The 25,224-nt window shown below is 54.1% G+C and overlaps 1 protein-coding gene across 13 annotated transcripts in view; it reads left to right on the top strand.

The window, feature by feature from the left end:
- Positions 1-24,860, top strand: part of PTPRU (protein tyrosine phosphatase receptor type U) — a 90,172-nt gene extending 65,312 nt beyond the window's left edge. For 6 of the 13 annotated variants that reach the window (XM_016957769.4, XM_016957766.4, XM_016957741.4 and 3 more), the window contains 16 exons: positions 1,897-2,087; positions 2,818-2,893; positions 3,396-3,472; positions 5,170-5,187; positions 8,784-8,820; positions 9,496-9,593; positions 9,683-9,799; positions 10,593-10,747; positions 13,414-13,549; positions 14,041-14,190; positions 15,787-15,960; positions 18,745-18,885; positions 21,427-21,552; positions 21,687-21,844; positions 23,251-23,386; positions 23,659-24,860. In XM_016957769.4, coding sequence (XP_016813258.1) covers positions 1,897-2,087; positions 2,818-2,893; positions 3,396-3,472; positions 5,170-5,187; positions 8,784-8,820; positions 9,496-9,593; positions 9,683-9,799; positions 10,593-10,747; positions 13,414-13,549; positions 14,041-14,190; positions 15,787-15,960; positions 18,745-18,885; positions 21,427-21,552; positions 21,687-21,844; positions 23,251-23,386; positions 23,659-23,721 — 1,853 coding nt within the window. In that variant the 3' untranslated portion in view covers positions 23,722-24,860. The remainder of the gene's footprint in view (positions 1-1,896; positions 2,088-2,817; positions 2,894-3,395; positions 3,473-5,169; positions 5,188-8,783; positions 8,821-9,495; positions 9,594-9,682; positions 9,800-10,592; positions 10,748-13,413; positions 13,550-14,040; positions 14,191-15,786; positions 15,961-18,744; positions 18,886-21,426; positions 21,553-21,686; positions 21,845-23,250; positions 23,387-23,658) is intronic. The other 7 variants (XM_016957749.3, XM_016957734.3, XM_024357454.3 and 4 more) reach the window with 3 other exon arrangements.
- The last annotated feature ends 364 nt before the right edge of the window (positions 24,861-25,224 follow it).

Below are 25,224 nucleotides of genomic sequence, written 5' to 3'. Positions count from 1 at the left end.
GTATGTGCCACATTTTCTTAATCCAGTCTATCACTGATGGACATTTGGGTTGGTTCCAAGTCTTAGAAGGCAACGTTTTCATAGGTGATGACGGCTACATGTGTGTTATTGCCCTTAAAGACCTCCCAGTGGGACAAGATGTGGAGGTGGAAGACAGCGATACTGATGATCCTGACCCTGTGCAGGCCTAGGCTAATGTGTATGTGTGTGTGTGTGTGTGTGTCTTAGTTTTTAACAAAAAAAATTTAAAAAACGAAAAAAAATTTTAAATAGAAAAAAGTGTATAGAATAAAGATAGAAAATATTTTTGTATAGCTGTACTATGTGCATGTCATTACAAGAGTCAAAAAATTCAAATTAAAACATTTCAGTAAGCTAAGGTTAATTTATTATTGAAGAAGGAAAACTATTTTTAAATAAGTGTATTGTAGCCTAAGCATACAGTGTTTATAAAGCTCACAGTAGCGTACAGGAATGTCCTAGGCCTTCATATTCACTTACCAGTCACTCAGTGACTCACCCAGGACAGCTTCCAGTCCTGCAGCTTCATTCATGGTAAATGCCTTATACAGGTGTATCATTTATTATGATTTTTTTTTTCTTTTTTTTGAGACAGAGTCTCGCACTGTCACCTGGGCTGGAGTGCAGTGGCGCGATCTCGGCTCACTGCAACCTCTGCCTCCCAGGTTCAAGTGATTCTCCTGCCTCAGCCTCCCAAGTATCTGGGATTACAGGCTCGTGCCATCATACCCAGCTAATTTTTTGTATTTTTAGTAGAGACGGGGTTTCACCATGTTGGCCAGGTTGGTCTCGAACTCCTGACCTCATGATTCACCCACCTCGGCCTCCCAAATTTCTGGGATTACAGGTTTGAGCCACCACACCCGGCCCATTTATTATTTTTATAGCGTATTTTTACTGTGCATTTTCTATGTTAAGATACATAAATACTTACCATTGTGTTATAATTGCCTACAGTATTCAGTACAAGTTTGTAGCTTAGGAGCAATAGGCTATGCCGTGCAGCCCAGGTCCATGGAGTAGGCTCTACTATCTGAGTTTGTGTAAATACACTCTGTGGTGTTCGCACAAAGACCAAATCACCTAACAGTGCATTTTTCGGAATGCATCCCTGTTGTTAAGCGATGCATAAGTATTAAGTGAGTGAGTGGGCGTGCGTGTCCCAAGGCGGGTGTGGCTATTTTCTCAGTCCCAGGACCTGATCTCCAAGACCAGAGTGGGACGTCCTTGGGAATGCTGAGCAGAACAGCCGGGGACGGGGTGGTCCTGGGGGCTGGGGGGAGGATGGTTTCCCAGGGTGTGTGAGGAGCTGTGGACCTCTCCACCCACTCCCCCACTGGCTGCGGCCCCGCACAGGCTGACGGTGGAACTGCCTGCGCAGGAGAAAGGCGCCTATTCGGGTACCTGGTGTTAATCTGCAGAGGGGTTGGCAGCAGCTGCTAATTTCTGATTTGCTTGTCTTTGAATGGGGGTAATTGCTGGGAGTTGCCAGTGTTCCAGGTTGTTCTCTGGAAGAGGGGGAGGAAGAAGCGGCTGTCATGGGCTCTGCGGAGCGCTGCCTTCTGCAGGTAGCATGGTGAAGCCTCGCTGGATAGAGTGAGGGGATAATGAAATCTAGCCAGGCAGAGCTGCAAGGGCCCTCGGAGGCCACCTGATCTGACCGGCTCATTCTACAGGTGGAACCGAGATTTGGAGGGAGGGAATGTGTCCAGGACCACACAGGGTGGGCCTGGCTAGGCTGCTTGGCTCCAGCCAACAACCCAGCTATCCTTGGCATTGGCTGTGCCTCCCCACCCCCACAGACCCCAGTCTCTCCAGGACCCCCGAGGCTGGGGCATGTGTGTCAAGAACGCTTTTGTCTTTCTCTGACTGCAGGAGACCAGCGCAGCGGTGGGGTCACTGAGGCCAGCAGCCTCCTGGGGGGCTCCCCGAGGCGTCCCTGTGGCCGGAAGGGCTCCCCATACCACACGGGGCAGCTGCACCCTGCGGTGCGTGTCGCAGACCTTCTGCAGCACATCAACCAGATGAAGACGGCCGAGGGTTACGGCTTCAAGCAGGAGTATGAGGTGCACGCCGGCCCCGGGCCAGCAGGATCCCTGCAGAGGCCTCACCTGGCTCTTACTCTCTGTGGACTCTGACCCTGGCAACCCTCAGCCTAGTCCTGGTTGGACCCCTGCTCTGACAGTTCCCAGCTCAACCTTTTTGACCTCGACTCTGACCCTCATCCTAATTTTAGACTGATTTGGTTTTTCACTCTCATGCTAACCCTGATTTGAAATCTGACCTTGAATCTCGTCTCCATCTCTATGTGGACTGTGATCGGGATCCTTATTCTGTCCCTAAACTGAATCTGCCCACTGACACTGACCTTGACCTAATCCCAGCCTGACATTGATCCTGACTGTCATCCTAAGCTCCATTTGAACTCTGGATCTCATCCCACCTCTGTCTGGACTCTGACATCGCCCTTATCCTAATCTAAATCTGACCTCACCTTTACCTTCTTTCTAACCGTTATTCTAAGCCTGACCCTTATTCCAAAATGTCTTTGAACCCTGACCCTCTTTTCCTCTTTTCTTATTTCCCTTCCCCCCACATGCCTTGGTTTTGACCCTGGTCCCTGGCTGATAAAAGGACCCACAGTGACACAGTGACTTTATCTCAGGCCCAAGTTCAGCTTGAATCTGGCCCTTATCATCCCACCCCCATCCTGCCTACATCATCCCCACTGAGGGGAAGGGGCCCTATCAGTGAGGGTCCCTCTCTCCCACTGACCACCACTTTTCTTTCTGGTAGAGCTTCTTTGAAGGCTGGGACGCCACAAAGAAGAAAGACAAGGTCAAGGGCAGCCGGCAGGAGCCAATGCCTGCCTGTGAGTCCTGAGGAAGGGCCTGGGGTCCAGGGCAGTGGGTGGGAGGGCATCAGGAGGGGGAGCACAGCCAGGGTGAGCTGGGGCAGCCTCAGAGATGATAGTAGCATTGGCCACCTTTTATTGAGGGCCTACCACACGTCACGCCCTGTGCTTGTTTCATTTATTCCCTTCAATTTCCCTGTGAAACGGGAAATACTATAATCCCTGTTTTACAAATAAGGAAACTGAGGCTTGGGAGATTAAGATTCCTGCTTAAGGTCTCAGAGCCAGTAATTGCCTGAGCAGCATACACTCTTAGGCCTCCTTGACTCCATAGCCCAGGCTCTACCCCCTGGCGTGTCCTGCCTCCCATGGTGCCCAGAGACTACTGGTAAGCCCTGAGACTCTAGGTTCCCTGGCTGCCCTGCCTGTGCCCTATCCCCTAGCCTCCAGGAATCCCTCCCTGACTGCCTAGCTCTGGGCTCCCCAGTTCAGCCCCTGCCCACCTGCTCTGTGTTTACAGATGATCGGCACCGAGTGAAACTGCACCCGATGCTGGGAGACCCCAATGCCGACTACATTAATGCCAACTACATAGATGTGAGTGCCTTGCCCTGTCATTTCTGCAGACCTGGCCCTGCCTGCTCCAGGCTTACTATCCAGGCAGGGCAGAAACCTGTCAGGATAAATCGGGGTTCAAATGGCTGAGTTCGGAGTGCCCCTATCTCTGCAGTCAGTGCCAGGGAGCTCAGAGGAGGGAGGACAGTGGGCAGCAGCTTCTGGAAGGCTTTCTGTAGGCTGGAGTTGGCCTGAGAGATGAGGTGCTTTAGAGAAGCAAAGCAAAGGGAAGAGGCAGACAGCTAGGCCAAGAGGTGAGGAAGGCGGGAGGCATGGAGAATGGAATTCTCATCGTGCACCATGAGGCTGAAGAGGTAGGCAGGGGCTGGATTGTGAAGACCTCAAATGGCAGGCTCAGGAGTGGGGGCTTTTTCCTAGGGGCACCAGGGAGTTGTTAAAGTGTTTTGACCATGATCAGAGTGGTCCTTTAAGAATAATAATGCACATTTATCCAGCACGTACTGAGTGCCAAGCACTGTGCTAAGCACTTTACACCCAAGATCTCCTTTTCTGTAATCCCTCCACCCACCCTTTGAGGCAGTTAGCACCATGACCTCACTTTACAGGTGAGGAAACCAGGGCTCAGAGACGTGGAGCGACTTGTCCCAGGTTGCACAGCTAGTGAGTGGTAAAGAAAGGACTCAAATCTCAGCCTGTCTGTGTCTCTAAAGCCTTTGCTGCTGTGAGGCTGTCCTGCCCCCTGCTGCAGCAGCAGGACTTGGATGGATTGGAGGGAGGGGCCAGAGACAGAGCAGGCAGCCAGGAGGCCTGGGCTTGGGTGTCAAAGAGAGGTGATGAGTCTACTTCCTAGGTGTGGAAGAGGGGCGAGGCGGGACAGGGCCCCTAATCCCTACAGCAAACCAAGTTTGGGAGAGCATCATTTAATCACGTATGAAATATATTTTGAGCACTTCCTTTGTGCCATGCATTGTGCTGGGCACCAGGGATACAGATGTGAACAAGACAGTCATGGCCTCTGCTTTCCTTGAACATATCTATTTGAGTGGGTGAGACAGATAGACATGTTTACAAATCAAAATAACTTCAGATTAGATGAGCAAGTGCAGGCCAGGAGAGAGATCACACAGCTTGAGTGTTACACAGCAGGCTAGTGGCAGAGCCAGGGCTGGTGTGGCGGGCTTTGTGGAGGAAGCAGGGCTTGAGCTGCCTCTGGGTGGCTGGAGAGGAGAGGGAAGAGTGTCCCGGGTGAGGAGCTGCCTAAGCAAAGGCCTGGGGGGCCAGGCAGAGCAAGGCACAGGTCTGGGAGCCGAGGTAGTCAGGGCCTCTGGAGGTGGCCTCTCCTCTCCCTCTTCTTCTCCTCCTCCTGGGGCCAGATGTGCCATGCCATGTTTCCCAGAATCCCTTGCTGCCTCCCCCACTCATCCTGTCCCTTGGTTGGAGTCAGGGCCAGGCCCAGCCTGGCAGACTTGGGCAGCTTTGGTGACAGCGGGCCTCTCCTTGGTCTTGCCAAGGTCCCAGTTGGCTTCTCTTGGGCCCTGGCAGGGACATGCCACTCCCCACTCTGTGGCTCAGCCCGGCCCGGCCTGCCCATCTCCGCTCTGCCTGCCCTGCTCACATCGCCCATTCTGGCCACTCCTGTGCTCCGTCCACCTCCATCTGCCCCTGGCCTAATATCTGTCTCTTTTGCTTTGTACTGTTTCCTCACTGGAATCATTAAGATTCGGATAAACCGAGAAGTAAGTATCTCTCTCCCCTTCTCCTCCTCCTCCTCTTCCTCCTGTCTGTCTGACTGGCTGTATCTCAGACTCTCTCATGGTCTCTGGCTGTCTGTCTCTCTGTCTCTGTCCTTCCTTTCTACTTATGTGCCCAGCACCAACCGTCCATTTCAGCAGCCTGGCCAGGGGCCACCCAGGGCTGAAGATTCAAGAGTGTTCCTATTGTAAGCAGTTCCCTCCCATCCTCCACTGCCTTGAGCAGGGGCAGCAGTGTTGGGGGTGCTTCCCCTGCCCATTCTGCACTGGTCACAACAGTCTGTCACCTTCCTTCCCTGGCTCCGCCATTCCCAAGGAGTCCTCCCTAGCTGCACCTTCTACAGGACCCTTTGGAGGGTGCAGGGGAAGCTGCCCTGGAGGGCCCTGTTTCTGCTGCTTAAGGGTCAAGATCTTGGACAGCCCCAGGTCAGCCTCCTAAAACTACTTTCCCTAGTGTTCAAATACCTTCATGATCAGTTTGCCTGAAACTCAACCCCGACCATTTTACCCTCAATTTAGCCTTAATTTGAATGTTTTTTGGTGGAAGCAGTTTGGATAGTCTGTTTTTAAATATTATGCTTTTTTTTTTTTTTTTTTTTGAGGTGGAGTTTCGCTCTTGTTGCCCAGGCTGGAGCGCAGTGGCACGATCTCGGCTCACTGCAACCTCTGCCTCCTGGGTTCAAGTGATTCTCCTGCCTCAGCCTCCCAAGTAGCTGGAATTACAGGCATGCACCACCACGCCCAGCTAATTTTTGTATTTTTAGTAGAGATGGGGTTTCACCATGTTAGGCTGGTCTCAAACTCCTGACCTTAGGTGATCCACCTGCCTTGGCCTCCCAAAGTGCTGGGATTACAGGCATGAGCCACCACACCTGGCCCATTTTTTAGCTTTTTAAAATTAAAAAAACTACCCTAATTCATCTAGCTATTCTCTGATTTCATTTCTTTTTTCTTTTTTTTTGAGACAGGTTCTTGCTCTGGAGTGCAGGGGTGTGATCATGGCTCACTGCAGCCTTGAAGTCCTATGCACAAGCAATCCTCCTACCTCAGCCTCCTGAGTAGCTGGGACTACAGGCGTGTGCTGCCATGCCCGGCTAATTTTTTCCTTTTTTTTTTTTTTTTTAAGAGATGGGGTCTTCTCAGTACTTTGGGAGGCCAAGGCAGGCAGATTGCTTGAGTCCAGGAGTTCGAGATCAGCGTGGGCAACATAGTGAGATTGTCTCTACAAAAAATACAAAAATTAGCTGGGCGTGGTGGCTCATGCCTGTAGTCCCAGCTACTGGGGAGGCTGAAGTGGGAGGGTTGCTTAAGCCTGGGAGGCAGAAGTTGCAGTGAGCCGAGATCGTGCCATTGCACTCCAGACTGACCAACAGAGCCAGTCCCTGTCTCAAAAAAAAAAAAAAAAAAAAAAAAAAAAAAAAAGAGAGAGAGAGATGGGGTCTCACTATGTTGCCTAGGCTGGGGATTTTTAATACATATATACTGTTTTCATAATATTTAATGACTGGTGATTATTTGCTATTTTGTGGGTGCTTTTTCCATTTTGTCTCCTTTTTCTTTTAAAAAATATATTTCTTGGCTGGGTGCAGTGGCTCACACCTGTAATCTCAGTACTTTGGGAGGCTGAGGCGGGAGGATTGCTTGAGCCCAGGAGTTAGACCAGCCTGGGTAACATAGTGAGACCCCATTTCTACAAACAAACCAACAAACAAAAATTAGTTGGATGTAGTGGCCTGTGCCTGTAGTCCCAGCTACTTGGGAGGTTGAGGTGGGAGGATTGCTTGAGCACTGGAGGTCGAGGCTGCAGTGGAGAGACAGTGGCATGGAGCGACAGCAGGAGGGAATTGGGCTAGACGTGGAGAAGTTCCAGTGCTGAGGGCTGAGAGTCACTGGGAGGCTTTTCGTTATTAGTCACTTTGACTATGTTTTGGTCATTTTCGTGGGAACAGTGAGCAGGTATCCAGCAGAATCTCTGAGTGTTTGTCTTGCTATTATCCTCATATTGCAGAGGAGAACAAAGGCTTAGAGAGGCCAAGAGCCTGGCTACTCAGGATGTTTTGAGGCCAGCAATATGGACACCACCTGGGAGCTGGTGATGCATAATCCCGGGCCCCACCCCAGACCTTTGAATCTGAATCTGCCTTTTAACAAGATCCCCTGGGAGATTTATGTCTCAAGAAAGACTGAGAAGCACCTTCTCAGCGCTCAGAGTTACACAGCTACTGCTCGGCATAGCTGTGGCAGGGACCCAGGTCCATTCAACTCCAAGACTCAGATTCTTCACCCCATAGTCAATCGCCTTCTGCCCCAGCAATTCTTGACTTCCATTTGATACACTTGATTCATTTGTATCTTCAAGGATACTGCTTCAGCTTTAAAATAGTAATAGTAATAATAATGGCTATTACTGAATAAGTACTGACTTTGTGCTAGACACAGTGGCAGACATTTAACATACTAGTTTATTTGCTCCTCACAACAGCCCTCAGAGGTAAATGCTGTAATTATTCCATTTTATAGACATGAAAATGGAGGCATAGAGAAATGAAGGAGTTTTTGCTCAAAGGCACACAGCTAGTGAGAGGTAGAGCTGGGATTTGAACCTTGGCAGTCTGGCCCCTGGGCTCCTCAGGCCTGGGAAGTTCACGAGACCGGAGGAGTTGCTGGGAGCTGTGTTGAGGGTGTAAACTTGAGGTAGGGGGCTGGGCTAGTTTTCTCAGCGCCAGCCCTGCAGTACTAATTCCCCTTTCCGCATTGCCCGCATTGATGCCCTTGGTATCTGGTGAATTCTTTTGCTCAGAAAGATGAGGCCTTGTGGCAGGACCTCATGGGTGGCTGTGGCCCTGGGGTGGCTTGTCGGAGGGCAGGTTTCTCTCCTCAGCTTGGGGGCTCTGGGGATGGAGGATGAAGTAGCTCTTGGCCTCTCTCTTGTGGGAGGTGGTACAGGTAAAGTGCTTAGCACAGTATGTGACCATAACAGGGTCATTATTATTGATCTTAAAGATTTTAACATTTTATCCAAGGGCCATGAGTAATGTCTGTGCCCATATACTTCCATCCTGAAGCCCTCATCTAGGCCCCCCACGCTCTGAGTGACTGAGGAGTAAGGGGGAGGGGTACTGTCCATTCTGGTTATCCCAAGTGTGGGGGCTAAGATAACTGACAAGCTCTGGTTATCCCACGTGTGGGATCTGGGTTGATTAGAGCTTCTGGAACCCTGGGAACAGGGCAGGGCCATCGGGGACTCTGTCTCCAAACAACAGCCTGGCTGAAAGCAGATGCCTCTCTCCACTTTATGGGTGGGGGGTCCCTCTAGGCACATAAAGGAGTCATGTCCTCCCTGGGGTTGCACAGCCCAGGTTGGATTAAGCCCACGACTCTGGCGTCCCAGCTGTACTTCTCCACTTCCTTGGGGACCTGGGGGGATGCAAAGTCATCCTGCTTAGGAGGTCCTAGGGATGCGAGGGAGCAGTTCCCTGGTGGGGTAGGGGTTCTGCTGCTGGGAGGGGAGGGTAGAGGAGGTGTGAGGGAGTGAGGGGCTACTCCCTGGGGTCTAACCGTGCCCTCTCCTCCTGTTCCAGGGTTACCACAGGTCAAACCACTTCATAGCCACTCAAGGTACCTGGCACCTCTGCCCACATGCGCCTTCCCATGTGCCTCCCAGCGTGCTGGAATGCCCTCAGCTTGCCTTTCTGCCTCCCCTGCTGATCCGCTTGATTCCTGAATGTCTCCCCACCGTCGCCATATTCTGGCTCCCTGCTTGTTCATCTGCTCCCTATTCTGCTGGATCTCTTGGAATCTGGCCAACTACCTTTGTCCCCTCTTTGTGTTTGTGTCTCCCTGATGTGCTCAGTCCATCTGTTGCTCCTGGTCTACCTGCCTGTCTCCAAAGTGGTGTCTGTAAAAGGGCCAGCTGGGCTCAGGCCTCATGGGTGTGGGTTGGGCCTCTCGGTCTGGTGGCTGCCTGGATTCTTCTGTTTGCATCCCTTTCCACGACTGTCCATCTGTCTGTCCCTCCTGGACACTCATGCCATTGCCCAACCATCTGGTCCTCCTCCAGGGTCCCATTCAGGATGAGCAGGCTCTTTAGCCAGGCCCTCTCCTGATGCTACCCAACCTCAGGGCCCTACAGGCATGCGTCAGCTGCAAGCTGGGTGTTGTGGGCAGCATGAAGCCCCCGTTGGGGCTCAGGAGGCCTCCTGGCCTGGGGTGTGGTGCTGGATGGTGCTGGATGTGCTGACCTGGGGTGGAGACCTTGTCTCAGGGACAGGCACCCTCTGCCTGCATCCCCAGGGCCGAAGCCTGAGATGGTCTACGACTTCTGGCGTATGGTGTGGCAGGAGCACTGTTCCAGCATCGTCATGATCACCAAGCTGGTCGAGGTGGGCAGGGTAAGCCGGGCTGCGGGGCGAGCTGGGGCGCATGGCAGGCCAAGGGGGCAGCGAAGAGCCCACTGAGTCCCATCCTGTGGGGCCTCCAGGTGAAATGCTCACGGTATTGGCCGGAGGACTCAGACACCTACGGGGACATCAAGATTACGCTGGTGAAGACAGAGACCCTGGCTGAGTATGTCGTGCGCACTTTTGCCCTGGAGCGGGTGAGTCTCCCCACCGCCTGTTCCCTGCAGAGGGAGCCTGAGCAGGGATTAGAGCCCACTCCCACTTCCCCCAGCCCTGGGAGCAGGAGGGTGAGGAGCACACCACTGCCCATCCCAGCAAGGAAGCTACTTGGTCACTGTTGGCTGGGAGCACTCTAGAAGGGCAGGAAGGTCACTGCCTTTGTTGGTGCCCATAGGAGGAAGCTGAGACAATGAAGGGGGTGACAGTATCTGCCAGGTGCTGGCTCCTACTCTGTGCTGAGCCTGTTATAAATATTGTTTCAGTCCTGGAAAGCTCCGTGTGATTAGCCCAGATACAGAAAGTGAGGCTCAGAGGGCTTATGCCAGGCAGGAGAGGCCACATAGTCAGTGGCTGGCCGGCGAGTCCTGTCCACGATCCCATTTGATCTGCTCTGTAAAGTCCTCAGAGGAAAGATAGTTTTTTTTTCCTTTAAATTAAGACCCTGGGAGTCAAAATGATATATGTTTACACAACAACCTGGTGGCAGAGGTGAGTATTTCACAGCCCAGGTTTAGGCATCAGGCAGACCATTGTCCAAATCCTGCATGTTGTTGGTTTCTCTAACCTTGGGAAAGTGGTTTCTCCTCTTTGAGCCTTAGTTTTCTTGTTTGTACAATGGGACATTAATACCTACTTCATCAGTAAATTGATCATTGGGATTAGTTGAGATTATACAATGAGATGCTTACTGCAGTGCCTGGCACACAGCAGGTGTCTAATGGTGACAGATGCTGCCAGGGACTCTGATTATTATTCCCATTGTCTCCCCAGAGAGGCTACTCTGCCCGGCACGAGGTCCGCCAGTTCCACTTCACAGCGTGGCCAGAGCATGGCGTCCCCTACCACGCCACGGGGCTGCTGGCTTTCATCCGGCGCGTGAAGGCCTCCACCCCACCTGATGCCGGGCCCATTGTCATCCACTGCAGGTGGGGGCACCGGGAATCCCAAGGAGAAAAGGGGCCCTTCTCCCTGGGAAGTTGGGCTTGGGGTCAGGTTGGTTCAGGATCTGTAGTGGGGACCAGGCCTGGGTTCTCCTGCTTAGAGACGGAGTGCAGGAGGGAACGACCCCCAAAGGCCCTGTCCCCTTTGGCCTTTGGCTCTGAGGTTGGCATCTTCATGTGCCCCCCAAGACCTGTGAAGCCCCTTGACCCAGGTGCTGAGGAGGCACTGGAGATAGGGAGGGGCCTCCGGGCCGGTGAGGCGCCAGGCACGATTGAGTTCTGCCTGCTTTCAGTAAGCAGCTTTTTGTTGCACACCTGCCGCGTGCTAGGCCTGGCCTGGGGGTGGGAAGGACTTCACTTCTCTCCACCAAACCCAGTGGGCCTTGCCTACCCCTTGGCCTTCACACCTTCTGCAGACCCTGACTGGCTCCCGTGACCCCAGCTGCCCCTCCTCTCTCTGCTTTCTCCCTGGCTCCACATCTTTCTCTTGCTTCTTAAATGGGGACCCAGTACGCTGTCCTGGCCTGCCCTCTGTCTCCCCCTGGAGAGCGTAACCCCCAACCTTTGTGGCTTTGTCCATGGCCTCTGTGTCTCATTGCGGTTCCTCTACTGTGTTCTTATCAGCTCCCCAAATGCCACACGGTAGAGTCGTCCTCCCTGCCCTGCCACCTAAACCAGCTTCTCTTTGATTTCTTTAGGCCTCTTTAAGATGCCATCTTTTAAAAACAAAACTTTATTGATATATAATACACTTAAAGCAAAGTGCAGAAATATGTTTAAAAATATGAATTTTCATAAACTGAGCACACTTATGAAAAAACCAGCTCTACTGAGATTAAGAAACAGAACATTGCCTGGGCACAGGGGCTCATGCCTGTAATCTCAGCACTTTGGGAAGCCAAGGCGGGAGGATCATTTGAGGCCCAAAGTTCGAGACCAGCCTGGGCAACATAGTGAGACCTCATTGCTACAAAAATAAAAAAATTAGTGGGTTGTGGTGGCACAAGCCTGTAGTCCCAGCTACCTGTGAGGCTGAGGTGGGAAGTTTGTTTGAGTATGGGAGTTCCAGGTTACAGTAAACTGTAATTGCACCACTGTACTCCAGCCTGGGCAACAGAGCGAGACTCTGCCTCTAAAAAAAAATTTTTTTTTTAAAGTTAAGAAAGGAGCAGAACATGAACAGTTCCCAGAAGCCCCCTTGAACCCGTTTCTGGCCTGAATTCCCCCATCCCCAGTCCCAGAGAAATCACTATTCTGACTTCTAAAGCGCAGTTAGTTGCACATGTTTTTGGACTTGTCATAAATGGAATCATACAGCATGTGCTCTTTGCTGTTTGTCTTCTTTCCCTGAGCCTTAGGTTTGTGAGGCTTGTCCACAGTGGATCATCTTCCATCAAGTGAATAAATGACAGTGTGTTTGTCCATTCTGCCATGATAGGCATTTGGATTGTTTCCAGTCTTAAGCTATTATGAGTAGTGCTGCTAAGGACATTCGATCGTATGTCTTTTGGCCAAGAAATGTATTTCTTTCTGTGTGGTATGTACGTAGGAGTAGAACTGTTATCTGTGTGAACGTTCAGCTTTAGGAGATATTGCTGAGCAGTTTTACAAGGGGGTTGTGCTAAGTTAAGCCCCACCAGGGGTATATGGGGTATTCAGTTGCTATATGTCCTCGCTAGCACGTGGATGCCACTGTTTTCAAACCTGAAATCTTGCTGTCATCTTTGTCCACTCTCCTTCCCCCTCAACTCTGCACAACCTTGCGTGAGGACAATGATCTTGATGTGCCCCCAGTCAAGTTAGGGAGACAGCCACATAAACAATGACCATGTAGCAGGAAGAGTGTTTTATTGAATTAATTAATTTTTTTTTTTTTGAGACAGGATCTTGTTCTGTCATCCAGGCTGGAGTGCAGTGGTGTGGTCTTGGTTCACTGCAACCTCCATCTCCTGGGTTCAAGCGATTCTTCTGCCTCAGCCTCCTGAGTAGCTGGAATTACAGGCACGTGCCACCACACCTGGCTATTTTTTGTATTTTTTGGTAGAGACAGGGTTTCACTATGTTGGCCAGGCTGGTCTCGAACTCCTGACCTCAAGTGATCCACCCACTTCAGCCTCCCAGAGTGCTGGGATTACAGGCCTGAGCCACCGTGCCTGGCCACGAAGAGTGTTTTAATAAAAATCTGCCCACGTTGCTTTGGGAACTCAAAAGAATGACATCATCCTGGAAGGGTCAGGGATGCTCCCGTGGGTATGTGAATGGGTATGAGTGTGTGGGCTTTTCAAGGATGTGTAGGAGATTTGGTGGTTTTCAGGAGGAAAGAACATTCTTGAATTAGCTCGGAGGATCATCATTCCTGTTCTCTCCTAATCTAAGTTGCTAGGTTGAGCCAGTGTCACCTTTGCATTCTCCCCACCCTCTCTCCTCTCCTTCCCTGAGGCCCATCCCATCTCTGTCCTCTAGCACATTTCACTAGAGCTCTTCCATCCAGCAGCCTGCGTCCTGGCTCCTTACTCGGGGAGGGGCAATCATCTCTGTGTCCGTGTCCCCTGTATGGTGTAGACATGGCCAGTGCCCTCCTCTCTTCTTCTCCTTAGTCCCGGGCTTCCTCCCCAAAGCTCTGACCTGGTCTGGGGCTGCTCTCTCTCCAGCGCGGGCACCGGCCGCACAGGTTGCTATATCGTCCTGGATGTGATGCTGGACATGGCAGAGTGTGAGGGCGTCGTGGACATTTACAACTGTGTGAAGACTCTCTGCTCCCGGCGTGTCAACATGATCCAGACTGAGGTGCGGGGACCTGGCCCTGTCCCCACCATTACTTCTAGGACTGGAGTTTCTCGTGAAGGATCCTGGAGCCGGCAGAGCATGCCCAAAGGGTGTCCTGAGGCTCTTGCCTTCCCTCAGATCATCCCTGACCTTGGGCCGCCAACTGCATAGGGTTATCCTGAACTGCTCCCCTGTGTTCTGTTGGGTGGGGTCAGACAACCGGTCCTGTAGCTGACATACCTGGGATTGCATCCTCAGTGGATGTGTGACCGTGAGCTGTCCCCCACCTCTCAGAGCACTCACAGAGTTGTTATAGGGGGTAGGGATGAAATAGGAGATAAAGGGGCATGTCCATGGAGGTTGTTTCAGGTAGGCTTGGTCCAGCCTGTAGTAACATGGTTGGCCTCCACCTCAGGACACCCTGCTTCAACCTTGAGCTTGCTTAAGCCCCATCACCACAGATCTCCAGCTTCTAGGCCCCTCCTCGGCCTCATTCTCATCTCCTGTTCCAGGAGCAGTACATCTTCATTCATGATGCAATCCTGGAGGCCTGCCTGTGTGGGGAGACCACCATCCCTGTCAGTGAGTTCAAGGCCACCTACAAGGAGATGATCCGCATTGATCCTCAGAGTAATTCCTCCCAGCTGCGGGAAGAGTTCCAGGTGAGGGATGAGTGCGTGTGTATAGGTGTGTGTGTGTGTGTGTCTGTGTGTGTGTTGGGGCGTCCTTAATACTGCAGGAGTCATTGAGGGCCAAGAAGCAGGGACCAGCCTGAGGCCACAGCTGGAGGGACAGAGCTGAGCTACCAGGAAGGACTTTGGGACAGCGGAAGATGGGGTGCATCAAAGCAGTTAAGAGCCCAGGCTTTGAAGTCAGATAAACCCAGGTTCAAATCCTGGCTTACCTAGTTAAGAGCTGTGAGTATCCTTGAACAATTCCCTTTACCTCTCTGAGCCTCAGTTTTGTTACCCAGAGAAGAGAAGTAGTTAATATGTCCCTTGGGGTGTTTGTATTCATTGGGATTCTTTTGGTTGTGAGTGATAAAAATCCAGCTTTTGTAACTGAAAAGTCTGAGGATCGTGCAGCTTCAGTTGTAGCTGGATCCAGGGGCTCAGATGATGATGCCAACAGGTGGTTTCTGTCTGCCTTGGTTCTGCTCTCCTATTTTTGGCTTCATTCTCAGACCTGCACCTGGCCGCCAGCAGTGCTGGGCTCCCATCATCTCTATTGCCTGGTGACTTAGGAAAAAGGCGCTTGCTGCTCCCAGCATCCCCCCAACAGTCCTAGATCAGACTTTCATGTTCCCATCCCTGGACCAGTCACAGGTTGGAGAGGTGGAGCTCACTGATTGCCCCTGGCTCTGGTCACATGCCCAAGGCCTGGCTCTTGGGGCAGGACCAGCCTCACCATATCACATGGCTGAGATGGGAAAAGGCTGGTTCTCCAGAGAAGCCTGAGAGCGATCATTGGGTGGCAGAGACCTCAGAAGTCCCCTCCACTCCAGGGTTCCTGCAGTGGCTCAGCAGGATGGCACGTGCTGGGGACCTGGCACTTCTCACAGGAGGTGCAGGGTTCCCGGAGGAGGGTGTCAGGCTTTGGGGATCATGATAGACTGTGGTTCCCTGTGAGGGATCTCCAAGAACAAGAGAAAAACTGAGAGCCCCTGGGTCTGGATGCGTGAGGTGTGAAGGCATGCGGGCGGAGGAGATGCCCTGGAGATCCAGGTGTGATTCAGTGCCCGGTGCTTAGGACTTCATTCTGTTCAGACAGGGCCGTGACCAAGGAACGTGACCGCCTCTCCACGTGCCTGGAGTCCGCTTCTTGGAGGGCGTGGGGTTTCAGGGGTTGCCTCAGTGAAGGCACTGGTCAGCTAGTAAAGATCCTCACTGTGCCCGTGTGTGCCGAGCTCAGCCCAGTGCTTGTCATGATCTCACTTTGGCCTCCCAGCAGCCCCATGAAGTAGGCATATTACTTCCCTATTTCACAGTCAAGGAAACTGAGGCTGAGAGATGCAGTAGCTTGTCTGAGGTTATGTGGGTGGCAAGGAGGTAGACTCTGGTCTCTAGAGCTCTATCCAGGCCCTACAATGGCCTAGAGACAGGGAGTCTGGCTCCGTGCCCTCTACCCTTCTCTCTGGACCTCAGTTTCTCCATCCATAAAATGGGATTAGTAACTCAGTCCAGCCTCCTTCATGGGGATGCGAGGAGGCCCAGCAAGCCCTGGACGTAACTCTCTGTCCCCACCCCCGCTCCCTGTAGACGCTGAACTCGGTCACCCCGCCACTGGACGTGGAGGAGTGCAGCATCGCCCTGTTGCCCCGGAACCGTGACAAGAACCGCAGCATGGACGTCCTGCCACCCGACCGCTGCCTGCCCTTCCTCATCTCCACTGATGGGGACCCCAACAACTACATTAATGCAGCCCTGACTGACGTGAGAGCTTGGGGTGGAGTGGGCTCTGGGGCTCCCCTTCCCAGCGGCATCAGGGAAGGTCCAGGGGCCACGGGAACAAAGCTGAAGGCTCTGTTGGGGGGACCCCTGCCCATTCTGGGGAACAGGCCTGTGTGTGACCCTCCTACTCCTAGGGAGCTTCCATTCAGGGCATTCAAGCCAGTGCCCCCCACACTCTGCCTCAGTGGGGTCTGGTTGTGGAGTTCAGGCAGGGCTGTCTCCAAGATTAGGCCCAGCAGAGCCTGGGGTAGGATGAGTGATTCAGGGGACTTTGGCTGGGGAGACCTCGAGGGTTTGGGGATGGAACTCGAGACCTGATGTCTGGAGGCAGGGGAGCTTGTCCTGGGGAGAATGAGCTGGAGTCTGCTCCAGGACCAGGCCTGGGACAGTGATCTCTGGCCCCATTCTTCCCTGGGTGGGCATGGGCCCTCTGAGGGCTCAGGAGCCTTTTAGAAGTCTCTTTCCCTGCTCCAAGCTCAGGGGCTCTGCCTCCTTTACTGAGGGTTGCAAGCAGCGCAGGAGATGGGTGCTGGCATTTTAGGCCCCTGCTAAATGGCTCCAAGATGCTGCTGTCTGAGGCGGGAAGGGTCTAGGATTATTATCCCTATTCCTCTGCCACACTGGAACCAGTTCAGATATAGACACAGGAGACACACGGGTGGAGATCATATGTTATAGATAAAACTGGAGATGGAGTTTGAGATGTGTGGCCAGTTGGTGGGCCGCTCCTTCACCCCTCCCCGATATAGCCGTGCAACCGCAGGCCACCCCTCCCCGTCAGGGACTGGCCTTTACTGGCAGGGAGCAGGAGCAATTGAGTGCACACTTTCCAAGGGTAGGCTGGCCTGGAAAAAGAGGAAGGAGTGGAGCCAAGCAGCCTCGCTCATGGGAGGAGTGAGTGAAGGATGGGCCAGGGCCAGGTGTGTCACTGCTGCGTCTCTCCACGCGGAAATGAGGGATGCCGATGGGGAAGGTTCTCCCATAGCGGGTAAGAGGGAGATGGGCTTTTTGCGGCCTGATGCCTGGCCAGGAACTCCTTGGCAGGACAGTGCGGGGGACAGCGGGGTTTCTTTAAAGAGGGTAACCACCCAGGGGGCTTCCGGGTGTCAGCTGAAGGGGAGGGGAAGAGCTGCCCTAGCCACTGATCAGAGAGATGTGAGGGGCCCATCAGTCACTGTCACTCAGCTTGGTGGATGGAATGTGTGTGCCCACATGCTCGCCTGGGGACATCTGGCCTGCTGAGGGGTCAGGGGTCCTGGAGGGGTGGCATGTAGTACTGGGAAGATCTTTGAACTAAACTTAGGAAGCTGTGCCCTCCCGCCCAGCCCCCTCCTTGGCCTTGGTGTGCCCATCTGCACATTGGGGGCCTGGAAAGGAGACTGTCTGAGGGTCCTGAGCTGGGGCTCCCTGGCCCTGATGGGTGGGTTATCACGTGGAAAAGTTCTGAGACAGCCCTGTCCCCTCCTGAGGTCCTTGATGCCTCTGACGTCTGACCCCAGCCAGGCAGGTCCTATTGGCTTGGAGCCAGGAGGCCCCATTTCTCAGACAGGCCCTGAACTCGTCAGTGAGGGGCCAGCTGGAGTCTTTGTGGTGGTCAAGTCTGCAAGGAGCCCTGTTGGGCACCCAGGCCTGCGTTTTGGAATCTGGCTGGGCCTGGCCTTGAGGAGTTGTTAATCATGAGCCTTCAGAGAGTCCTGGAGAGAGATCGCTGGGGGACCAGGGGGGCTCTTTGTTTCTCTGCACTGCACCTTGCAGGATTACAAAGGGCAGATCAATATTTGGTTAGGGCCCAAGTCAGGGTCAAGGCCAGAAGAAGCCAGAGAAAGACCAGGGTCATGGGAGCTTGTGCCAGCCCCTAGGTCAGGAGGAAGACTGGGGGTCAGGAGAAGACCTCGGGGAAGGGAGAGGGGACATGGCACAGGGTGGGGCAGGGCAGGTCACCAGGGGAGCCTGGGAGCTAGATCTTTAATGGGAGAAGGCCGGGTGCCAGCCCCCCTGGCAGGACGAGGGAGCAGTGAGCAGCGTCGGGGCCTGTCACTGCCTGGAGAGCCTGGGGCCCCAGACCCTTCACTTATGGAGTTGGAAGGGACCTAGAGATTTATTCAAAATATTTATTGAGCCCCTACAGGGTTCTGGGTGGAGACCATACCCTAGAAGCTCTGCTCTCCTGAACCTTGCTTTTAGCAGGTGGAGTGGGATAGTCAGGAAATATACAATGAAATGTCATCAACTGGAAATTTCTACAAAAACAGCCAGGCAGTGTTTAATGTGGATTTGGGGTGTGTGGGGGGCTATTTTTGATGAGGTGGTGGGGGAGGGCTTCTTTGAGGAGGTGATAAGTAAAGACCAGAAGGAAGTGAGGGAGACAGCCATATAGACATTTGGGAAATTTGGCCTAGGCAGCCAAAATAGCAGATGCCGAAGCGCGGAGGCAGGGAGTAAGCGCGGAGGCAGGGAGTAAGCTCGGCCAGCCTCTGCCTTGAGCTCAGCCTCATGCCCAAGCTCCCCTCGCCATACCTTTGGAAACTTTTGCTGTTTAGTTCTGGGGGGTCATGGGCTTGGTCCCCAGAGGCCTGGGCCCACCCTGTCAACCCAGGCCTCAGTGTGCCAACCAACATCAGAAATGGTCCACTGGAGGCAGCCTGGTCCTGTGGGGCACAACTGTCCAACTCAGGGTGGGCAGTGCGGGAAGACAGCCTGGGGCAGAGGCTCAGCCCTGGCCAGGGGCCGGGAACAGGGCCCTGCTGAGTTCCGGTTTCCCTGCAGAGCTACACACGGAGTGCGGCCTTCATCGTGACCCTGCACCCGCTGCAGAGCACCACGCCCGACTTCTGGCGGCTGGTCTACGATTATGGGTGCACCTCCATCGTCATGCTCAACCAGCTGAACCAGTCCAACTCCGCCTGGGTGAGGCCTCCACTGGCCAGGCCAATGGGCCGCCTGCTGCCCAGGTCCTCTGTGTATTCAGGGCCATGGTCCCCAAAGCCAAAAGTTGGGTCCCAGCTCTGCCATCTATTTATTGTGTGATGAATCATACACCTTCCCAGAGCCTCAGTTTCTTCATCTGTAAAACAAGGGTGTCAGATGGGAGATCACTAGTTGCTCTTTTTCTTTTCTTTTTTTTGAGACAAGGTCTCACTCTTTTGCCCAGGCTGGAGTGCAGTGGCGCGATCACAGCTCACTAAGTTGTGCAGCCTCGACCTCCTGGGCCCAAGCCATCCTTCCACCTCAGCCTATCGAGTAGCTGGGACTACAGGCTGCATCACCACAGCTGGCTGATTTTTTTTTTTTTTTTTTCCCAGTAGAGACAAGGTCTCACTGTGTTGCCCAGGCTGGTCTCGAACACCTGGCCTCAAGTGATCCTCCCACCTTGGTCTCCCAAAGAACTGGGATTATAGGCATGAGCCACTGCCTCTGGCCACAGTTGCTCTTTATTGGCCCCCTGCTAAGCCAGGGACTGCTTTGCACTCATGGTCTTATTTAGAATCTATAATGACCTTGGAGGGAAGGCTTCAGTGAGAAAATTAAGACCCAAAGAGGTTCAGTGCCTTCTCCAGGGCCACATGGCTGGGGAGGGGCAGAGCTGCGCTCCCCAGCCTCAGCTGCCTCATTCCAGAGCTTCTGCTCTTTTAGTCACTCCACTAAAGCGCCCATCACGGGGGCCTCCGAGGTAGAGTACAATTCAAGCCTCCTACTTTCTGACTGTTTGATCTAGGGTAAGTTGATTGACCTCTTTTGAGTTTTACTTTCCTTCTCTGTAAAATGGGGGCCATCATAGGACCTGTTCTTGTGGGGTTATTGTGAGGACCAGGTCAGGTGTGCATAGGATATGTGGCACTGCTGTGTCTGCTGCACAGTAGGCATGTGGTATGTGGCAGGGACAAAGATGATGAGGGTGACAGTTGTATCTGAGATTGGCCCAGACACTCGTTCAGTGACCTCAGCCTGGGGGCAGCCCCTCTGACTCCCCTGTTTCCCTTTGGACCTCCCAAGAAGTACAGATACCCAGCCTTCCAGCCCTGCCTGACCATGTGCTTTAGGTCTCTGGACCCCTTCCCACCCCAGCTTTCTGCTGGGCCCAGGGGGCTAGGAAGATTTGCTGTAAAATGAGTACAACAGCTTCTTAATGGCCTCCTTGAGAAGATTGCATTAACTGGGCTCTTTATGAGTCAGGCACTTTGTGAAAATGACCCAGGACTACAGGATAATGGGCCTCAGCCCTGGTGCAGCAGGAACCATCCTTGCTAGGGTAGAGGGGAGAGGCCCAGAGGGAGGCTCACAGAGATGTAGTTCACTGGGCACTGATTTGCTCATCTGCTCAACCAATTTTGCCCATGAACAGCTCCCTGCAGTGCAGGGAGGAGACAGAGGGAGAAGAGACACAGCCCCTCCCAGATCTCATGGTCCAGGAGGAAACAGGTAGAAAAACTGATAGTGACAGCACAGAGGGAAAAGAGCTATGAAAGAGCTGGCACAGGGACAGAGAAGTCCGGGGGATCATGTATTGGCGATGGCTTCCTGGAGGAGGTAGTGTCTGAGCTGAGATGTGTGGGAAGGGCAGAATTAACTAGGTGAGGAGGTGGAGGAAGAGTGACCCGTGGAGAGGGAGCAGCCTGTGCAGGGTTCTGAACGCACAGGGTTGCCAGGACCTGAGGCAAAATGAGGAAGGTGGTGTCCTCCTGTCCTGGGCTGTGGTCAGAGGGGATTGATGAGCACGGTGTCTTTTTGGGAGAGGATGGGAGTCATTTTACCGATGGAGAAACTGAGGCCAAGAGAAAGGAAGAGCCTTTCCTGGGCTTCAGGCAGAGCTGAGACTAGAAACTGAGGCTCAGGATACTTAGCCTGGAGGATGTGTGTGTGTATTTGTACGTGTGTTTGTGTGTGTGAGGTCATAGGGCTGTACCTCCTCTGTCCCTCCACAGTCTGGAGTCTGGGAGGGGGTTGTATTTAGGACCCTGACTCCATGGAGGGGTCCTGGGGCAGAAGTGGGGGTACTGAACTGTGTTGCAGCATCAGGGACACCCCACCTCTGTGAGCTGGTGCTGAAGGGCAGAGGCAGTGAGAGAGAAGGCTGGGGGGAGGTTCTGGGGTGGGTGGGAGTGATCCAGGCCTATTCCTGGAAGCAGGCAGCCTCATGTAGGAGCGTGTGAACCGGTTAAGGTGTAGCTTTCTAGCTGCACAGCAGTAGGCATCAGTGCAGTTTGCAAAGGGTTCATCTTGGCTGATCTGAACGTGTCAGTGCAGAACGCATTGGGGCAGGTGGGCCTTGCAGACTGTGGGCGATTGGTGGTGATTGGGGGGGCTGCTGAAGGTGAGTCTGGAGTGAGTGGGTGGGCCAGGGTTCGTGGGAGCCACAGGGCAAGTGTGGAGCCCTTGGGGTGGGCATGGCTGTGGGGTGAGCCCCGGCCAGGCTCTACTCAGCTCTCCCCTCTCCGTGCTCATGCCCAGCCCTGCCTGCAGTACTGGCCAGAGCCAGGCCGGCAGCAATATGGCCTCATGGAGGTGGAGTTTATGTCGGGCACAGCTGATGAAGACTTAGTGGCTCGAGTCTTCCGGGTGCAGAACATCTCTCGGGTGAGTGGTCTGAGGAGCCCCAGGGAAGGACCCTGGGTGGTGGCTGGGGCAGCTTTTAATGACCCTCTGTGTCATCAGGGGCCCCTGGGACCCTGGTGCTCATGTCCCCCCTGGCTGGCTGCCCCTGTCCCCAGTTGCAGGAGGGGCACCTGCTGGTGCGGCACTTCCAGTTCCTGCGCTGGTCTGCATACCGGGACACACCTGACTCCAAGAAGGCCTTCTTGCACCTGCTGGCTGAGGTGGACAAGTGGCAGGCCGAGAGTGGGGATGGGCGCACCATCGTGCACTGCCTGTGAGTACCTGCCCTGCGGGAGGGCAGGTGGAGGGGTTGGGGAGCCAGGGGCAGAGGTCCAGTCTGAAAGGGTGCCAGCTTTGGCTGGACTGCAAAGCTGGCACCGAAACCCCTGGGCTCTTAGATGGCTGTGGCCAGGATGCTGCCCAACCAGCCAAGGCTGGCCCTGGAGGAATCCAGTGAGTTTCCAGGCTATAGACTCAGCCCTGAACAACTGCCCAGTATCCTCTGTATGATGTCTGACTTTGCCAATTTAATTAGAGTCCTTGGTCAGAATTTTTTACCCCATGAGATTGTGGCACACTTTTATGCCAACAGAATTCCAGTCTTTGTTCATGCATGCACACATGTGACTTTTTCCATCCATCCATCCATCCATCCATCCATCCATCCATCCATCCATCTGCATGCCCCATTCATAAGTTCATGTATTCACTCATGTCTGGGTGCAGTCACTCCTTTGCTCCCCACTTTTTCATGCTTTCAGCACTTACTGAGCCTTTCGAGTGGCAGGCTGGGCCTACTGGAAGCTGGTGCGGAGCTGAGTCAGTCCGGGTCTGGCCCCCAGGGGTTTTGGTTCTGGTGGGAAAGACCCCTGAGAAGGGGAGTGAGGGCCGCATCAGTCTGCCATTCCCCAGGAGGCACCCCACACGTGGAGTCACAGGGAAGGAGGGAGAGGCACGGAGGGGATGGAGCTCTGTGGGAGGCTGTAGGTTTGACTTGGGGTTTGGGTACGTTTGTGCCTGTGTGCCCACGTTGCCAGGTGGTGACCAGTCTTCTCAGCATTCCTGTTCCACCTTGCTCTCTGGGTACGGGCTTGCTGCTCCCCCGCCCTTCTTTGTCACTGTCTTTGTCTCTCCGGGTGTTTCTCTTGGAGTGTGTCTGGCCTCCTTTCTCTCAGAATCCGCAGTCTGTTTCGCCTTGAGAATATGTCTTCTGAGATGTCTTAGCCTCTGATCCTTCTTAACCTGGTCCTGCTCCTCCCTCTGGGTTCCCTAGCCCCGCCCCTTACCTCTGGGTCCTCTGCCCCGCCCTTCTGAGTTCCCTAGTTCTGCCCCTCACCTTGGGCTCTTTGGCCCTCCTTAGTTTCCTAGCCCCGCCCCTCACCTCTGGACTCTTTGGCCCCTCCTTTCTGGGTTTCCTAGCTCTGCCCCTCATCTCTGGGCGATTTGGCCTCTTCCTTCTGGGTTCCCTAGCTCCGCCCCTCTCCTCTAGGCTCTCGGGCCCCTCCTTTCTGTGTTCTCTAACTCCGCCCCTCACCTCTGGGCTCTCTGCCCCACCCTTCTAGATTCCCTAGCTCCGTCCCTCTCCTCTAGGCTCTCTGCCCCTCCCTCGTGGTTCCCTGGCCCTTTTCTTACCTTCAGGTTCCAAGGCCCCGCCCCTCAGCTTTTGCATCTCTCATTCAGAAACGGGGGAGGACGCAGCGGCACCTTCTGCGCCTGCGCCACGGTCCTGGAGATGATCCGCTGCCACAACTTGGTGGACGTTTTCTTTGCTGCCAAAACCCTCCGGAACTACAAACCCAACATGGTGGAGACCATGGTGAGGGGCTGTGTCCCGTGCCCAGCCACTTCCACCTTCCTGGTCCATGCCAGGCCAGGTTCCTTAGCACCCACTCTCCCATATCTGGGCCCCACCACTGGGCCTTGGTTCTAGCCCTGTGGTCCTAAAACATTACCCCCATTTCTCCCTTCTCCCCGAGGGCGGGCCTGGGCTTGGGCTCGTGCTTGCCCTCTCACTCCCCGTTCCCCTCCCCCCACAATACTGGAGTCGGGGTCAGGCTCATGATTCCCTCCCTCTCTTCCTCTCCCCAGGATCAGTACCACTTTTGCTACGATGTGGCCCTGGAGTACTTGGAGGGGCTGGAGTCAAGATAGCGGGGCCCTGGCCTGGGGCACCCACTGCACACTCAGGGCCAGACCCACCATCCTGGACTGGCGAGGAAGATCAGTGCCTCCTGCTCTGCCCAAACACACTCCCATGGGGCAAGCACTGGAGTGGATGCTGGGCTATCTTGCTCCCCCTTCCACTGTGGGCAGGGCCTTTCGCTTGTCCCATGGGCAGGTGGTGGGCCAAGGAGGAGCTTAGCAAGTCTGCAGCCCAGCCCCACCTCCATAGGGTCCTGCAGGCCTGTGCTGAGAGGCCTGGCGCTGCCTGGCAGAGTGACAAAGGCTCAGGACGGCTGGCTCTGGGGGACTCAGGCCAAACCCCTTGGCACCATCCTGGCTTTTGGCAGGAATGAGTGAGGCCCTGCAGAGAGCATCCCAGGCCAAGGTTCCCACTCAGCCTGCCCCCTCTGCATGTGGGTAGAGGATGTACTGGGACTTGGCATTTAGGATTCCATCTGGCCCAGCCCCTGAAGGTCCTGGGGAAGCAGGACTCAATTCTGAATAGCCAGTGGGGCACACTGACTGTCCTCCCCAGGGGAACTGCAGCGCCCTCCTCCCCACTGCCCCCTGCAGCCCCTGGGATATTTTGCTCACTATCCCTCCCCACTTGCTTCCCTGATATGTGCTCTGAGCTTCCCTGAACCAGGATCTGCCTATTACTGCTGTGCCCCATGGGGGGCTCCTTCCCTGCCTGAGGCACTGTTGCAGAATGAAGTCACCTCGCCCCCCTCTTCCTTTAATCTTCAGGCCTCACTGGCCTGTCCTGCTCAGCTTGGGCCAGTGACAATCTGCAAGGCTGAACAACAGCCCCTGGGGTTGAGGCCCCTGTGGCTCCTGGTCAGGCTGCCCATTGTGGGGAGGGGCAGTGTTAGAGCAGGGCTGGTCATACCCTCTGGAGTTCAGAGGAAGAGGTAGGACCAGTGCTTTTTTGTTTCTTTTGTTATTTTTGGTTGGGTGGGTGGGAAGGTCTCTTTAAAATGGGGCAGGCCACACCCCCATTCCGTGCCTCAATTTCCCCATCTGTAAACTGTAGATATGACTACTGACCTACCTCGCAGGGGGCTGTGGGGAGGCATAAGCTGATGTTTGTAAAGCGCTTTGTAAATAAACGTGCTCTCTGAATGCCACAGAGCAGCCCTGTGTGTGTCTCACCAGCCTGACGGGGCCTGCTCACCTGCCCCCAGCCTCCAGTGCAGTGGGAGGGCCCTGGAGAAGCCTGGGTTCTGATCTGGTCCTGGTTTTTCCATTCGTAAAATGGTGGGAGTGTGGACCAGGACATCACTCAGGGTCCTTCCACTTTCAGAGTTGGTTCCAAGGGACCCTGGCCATTGCTGTCCCCATCCAGGCCTCTGAAGCAGTTCCTCAGGTAGGGTATATCAACTCGAGATCCCTGAGGGCCACAGAGCTGCCTCTCACTCCACTGGGGGCCCTGGATCAGGTTCAGCTCTTTCTGGGACAGCATGGGAGGCTCAGGCTTTAGTGTCAGGCAGA

This window comes from Pan troglodytes, chromosome 1 (genome assembly GCF_028858775.2).
Source record: "Pan troglodytes isolate AG18354 chromosome 1, NHGRI_mPanTro3-v2.0_pri, whole genome shotgun sequence".
In the NCBI taxonomy this organism is placed as follows: domain Eukaryota; kingdom Metazoa; phylum Chordata; class Mammalia; order Primates; family Hominidae; genus Pan; species Pan troglodytes.
This window is presented reverse-complemented; position numbering and strand designations above follow the sequence as displayed.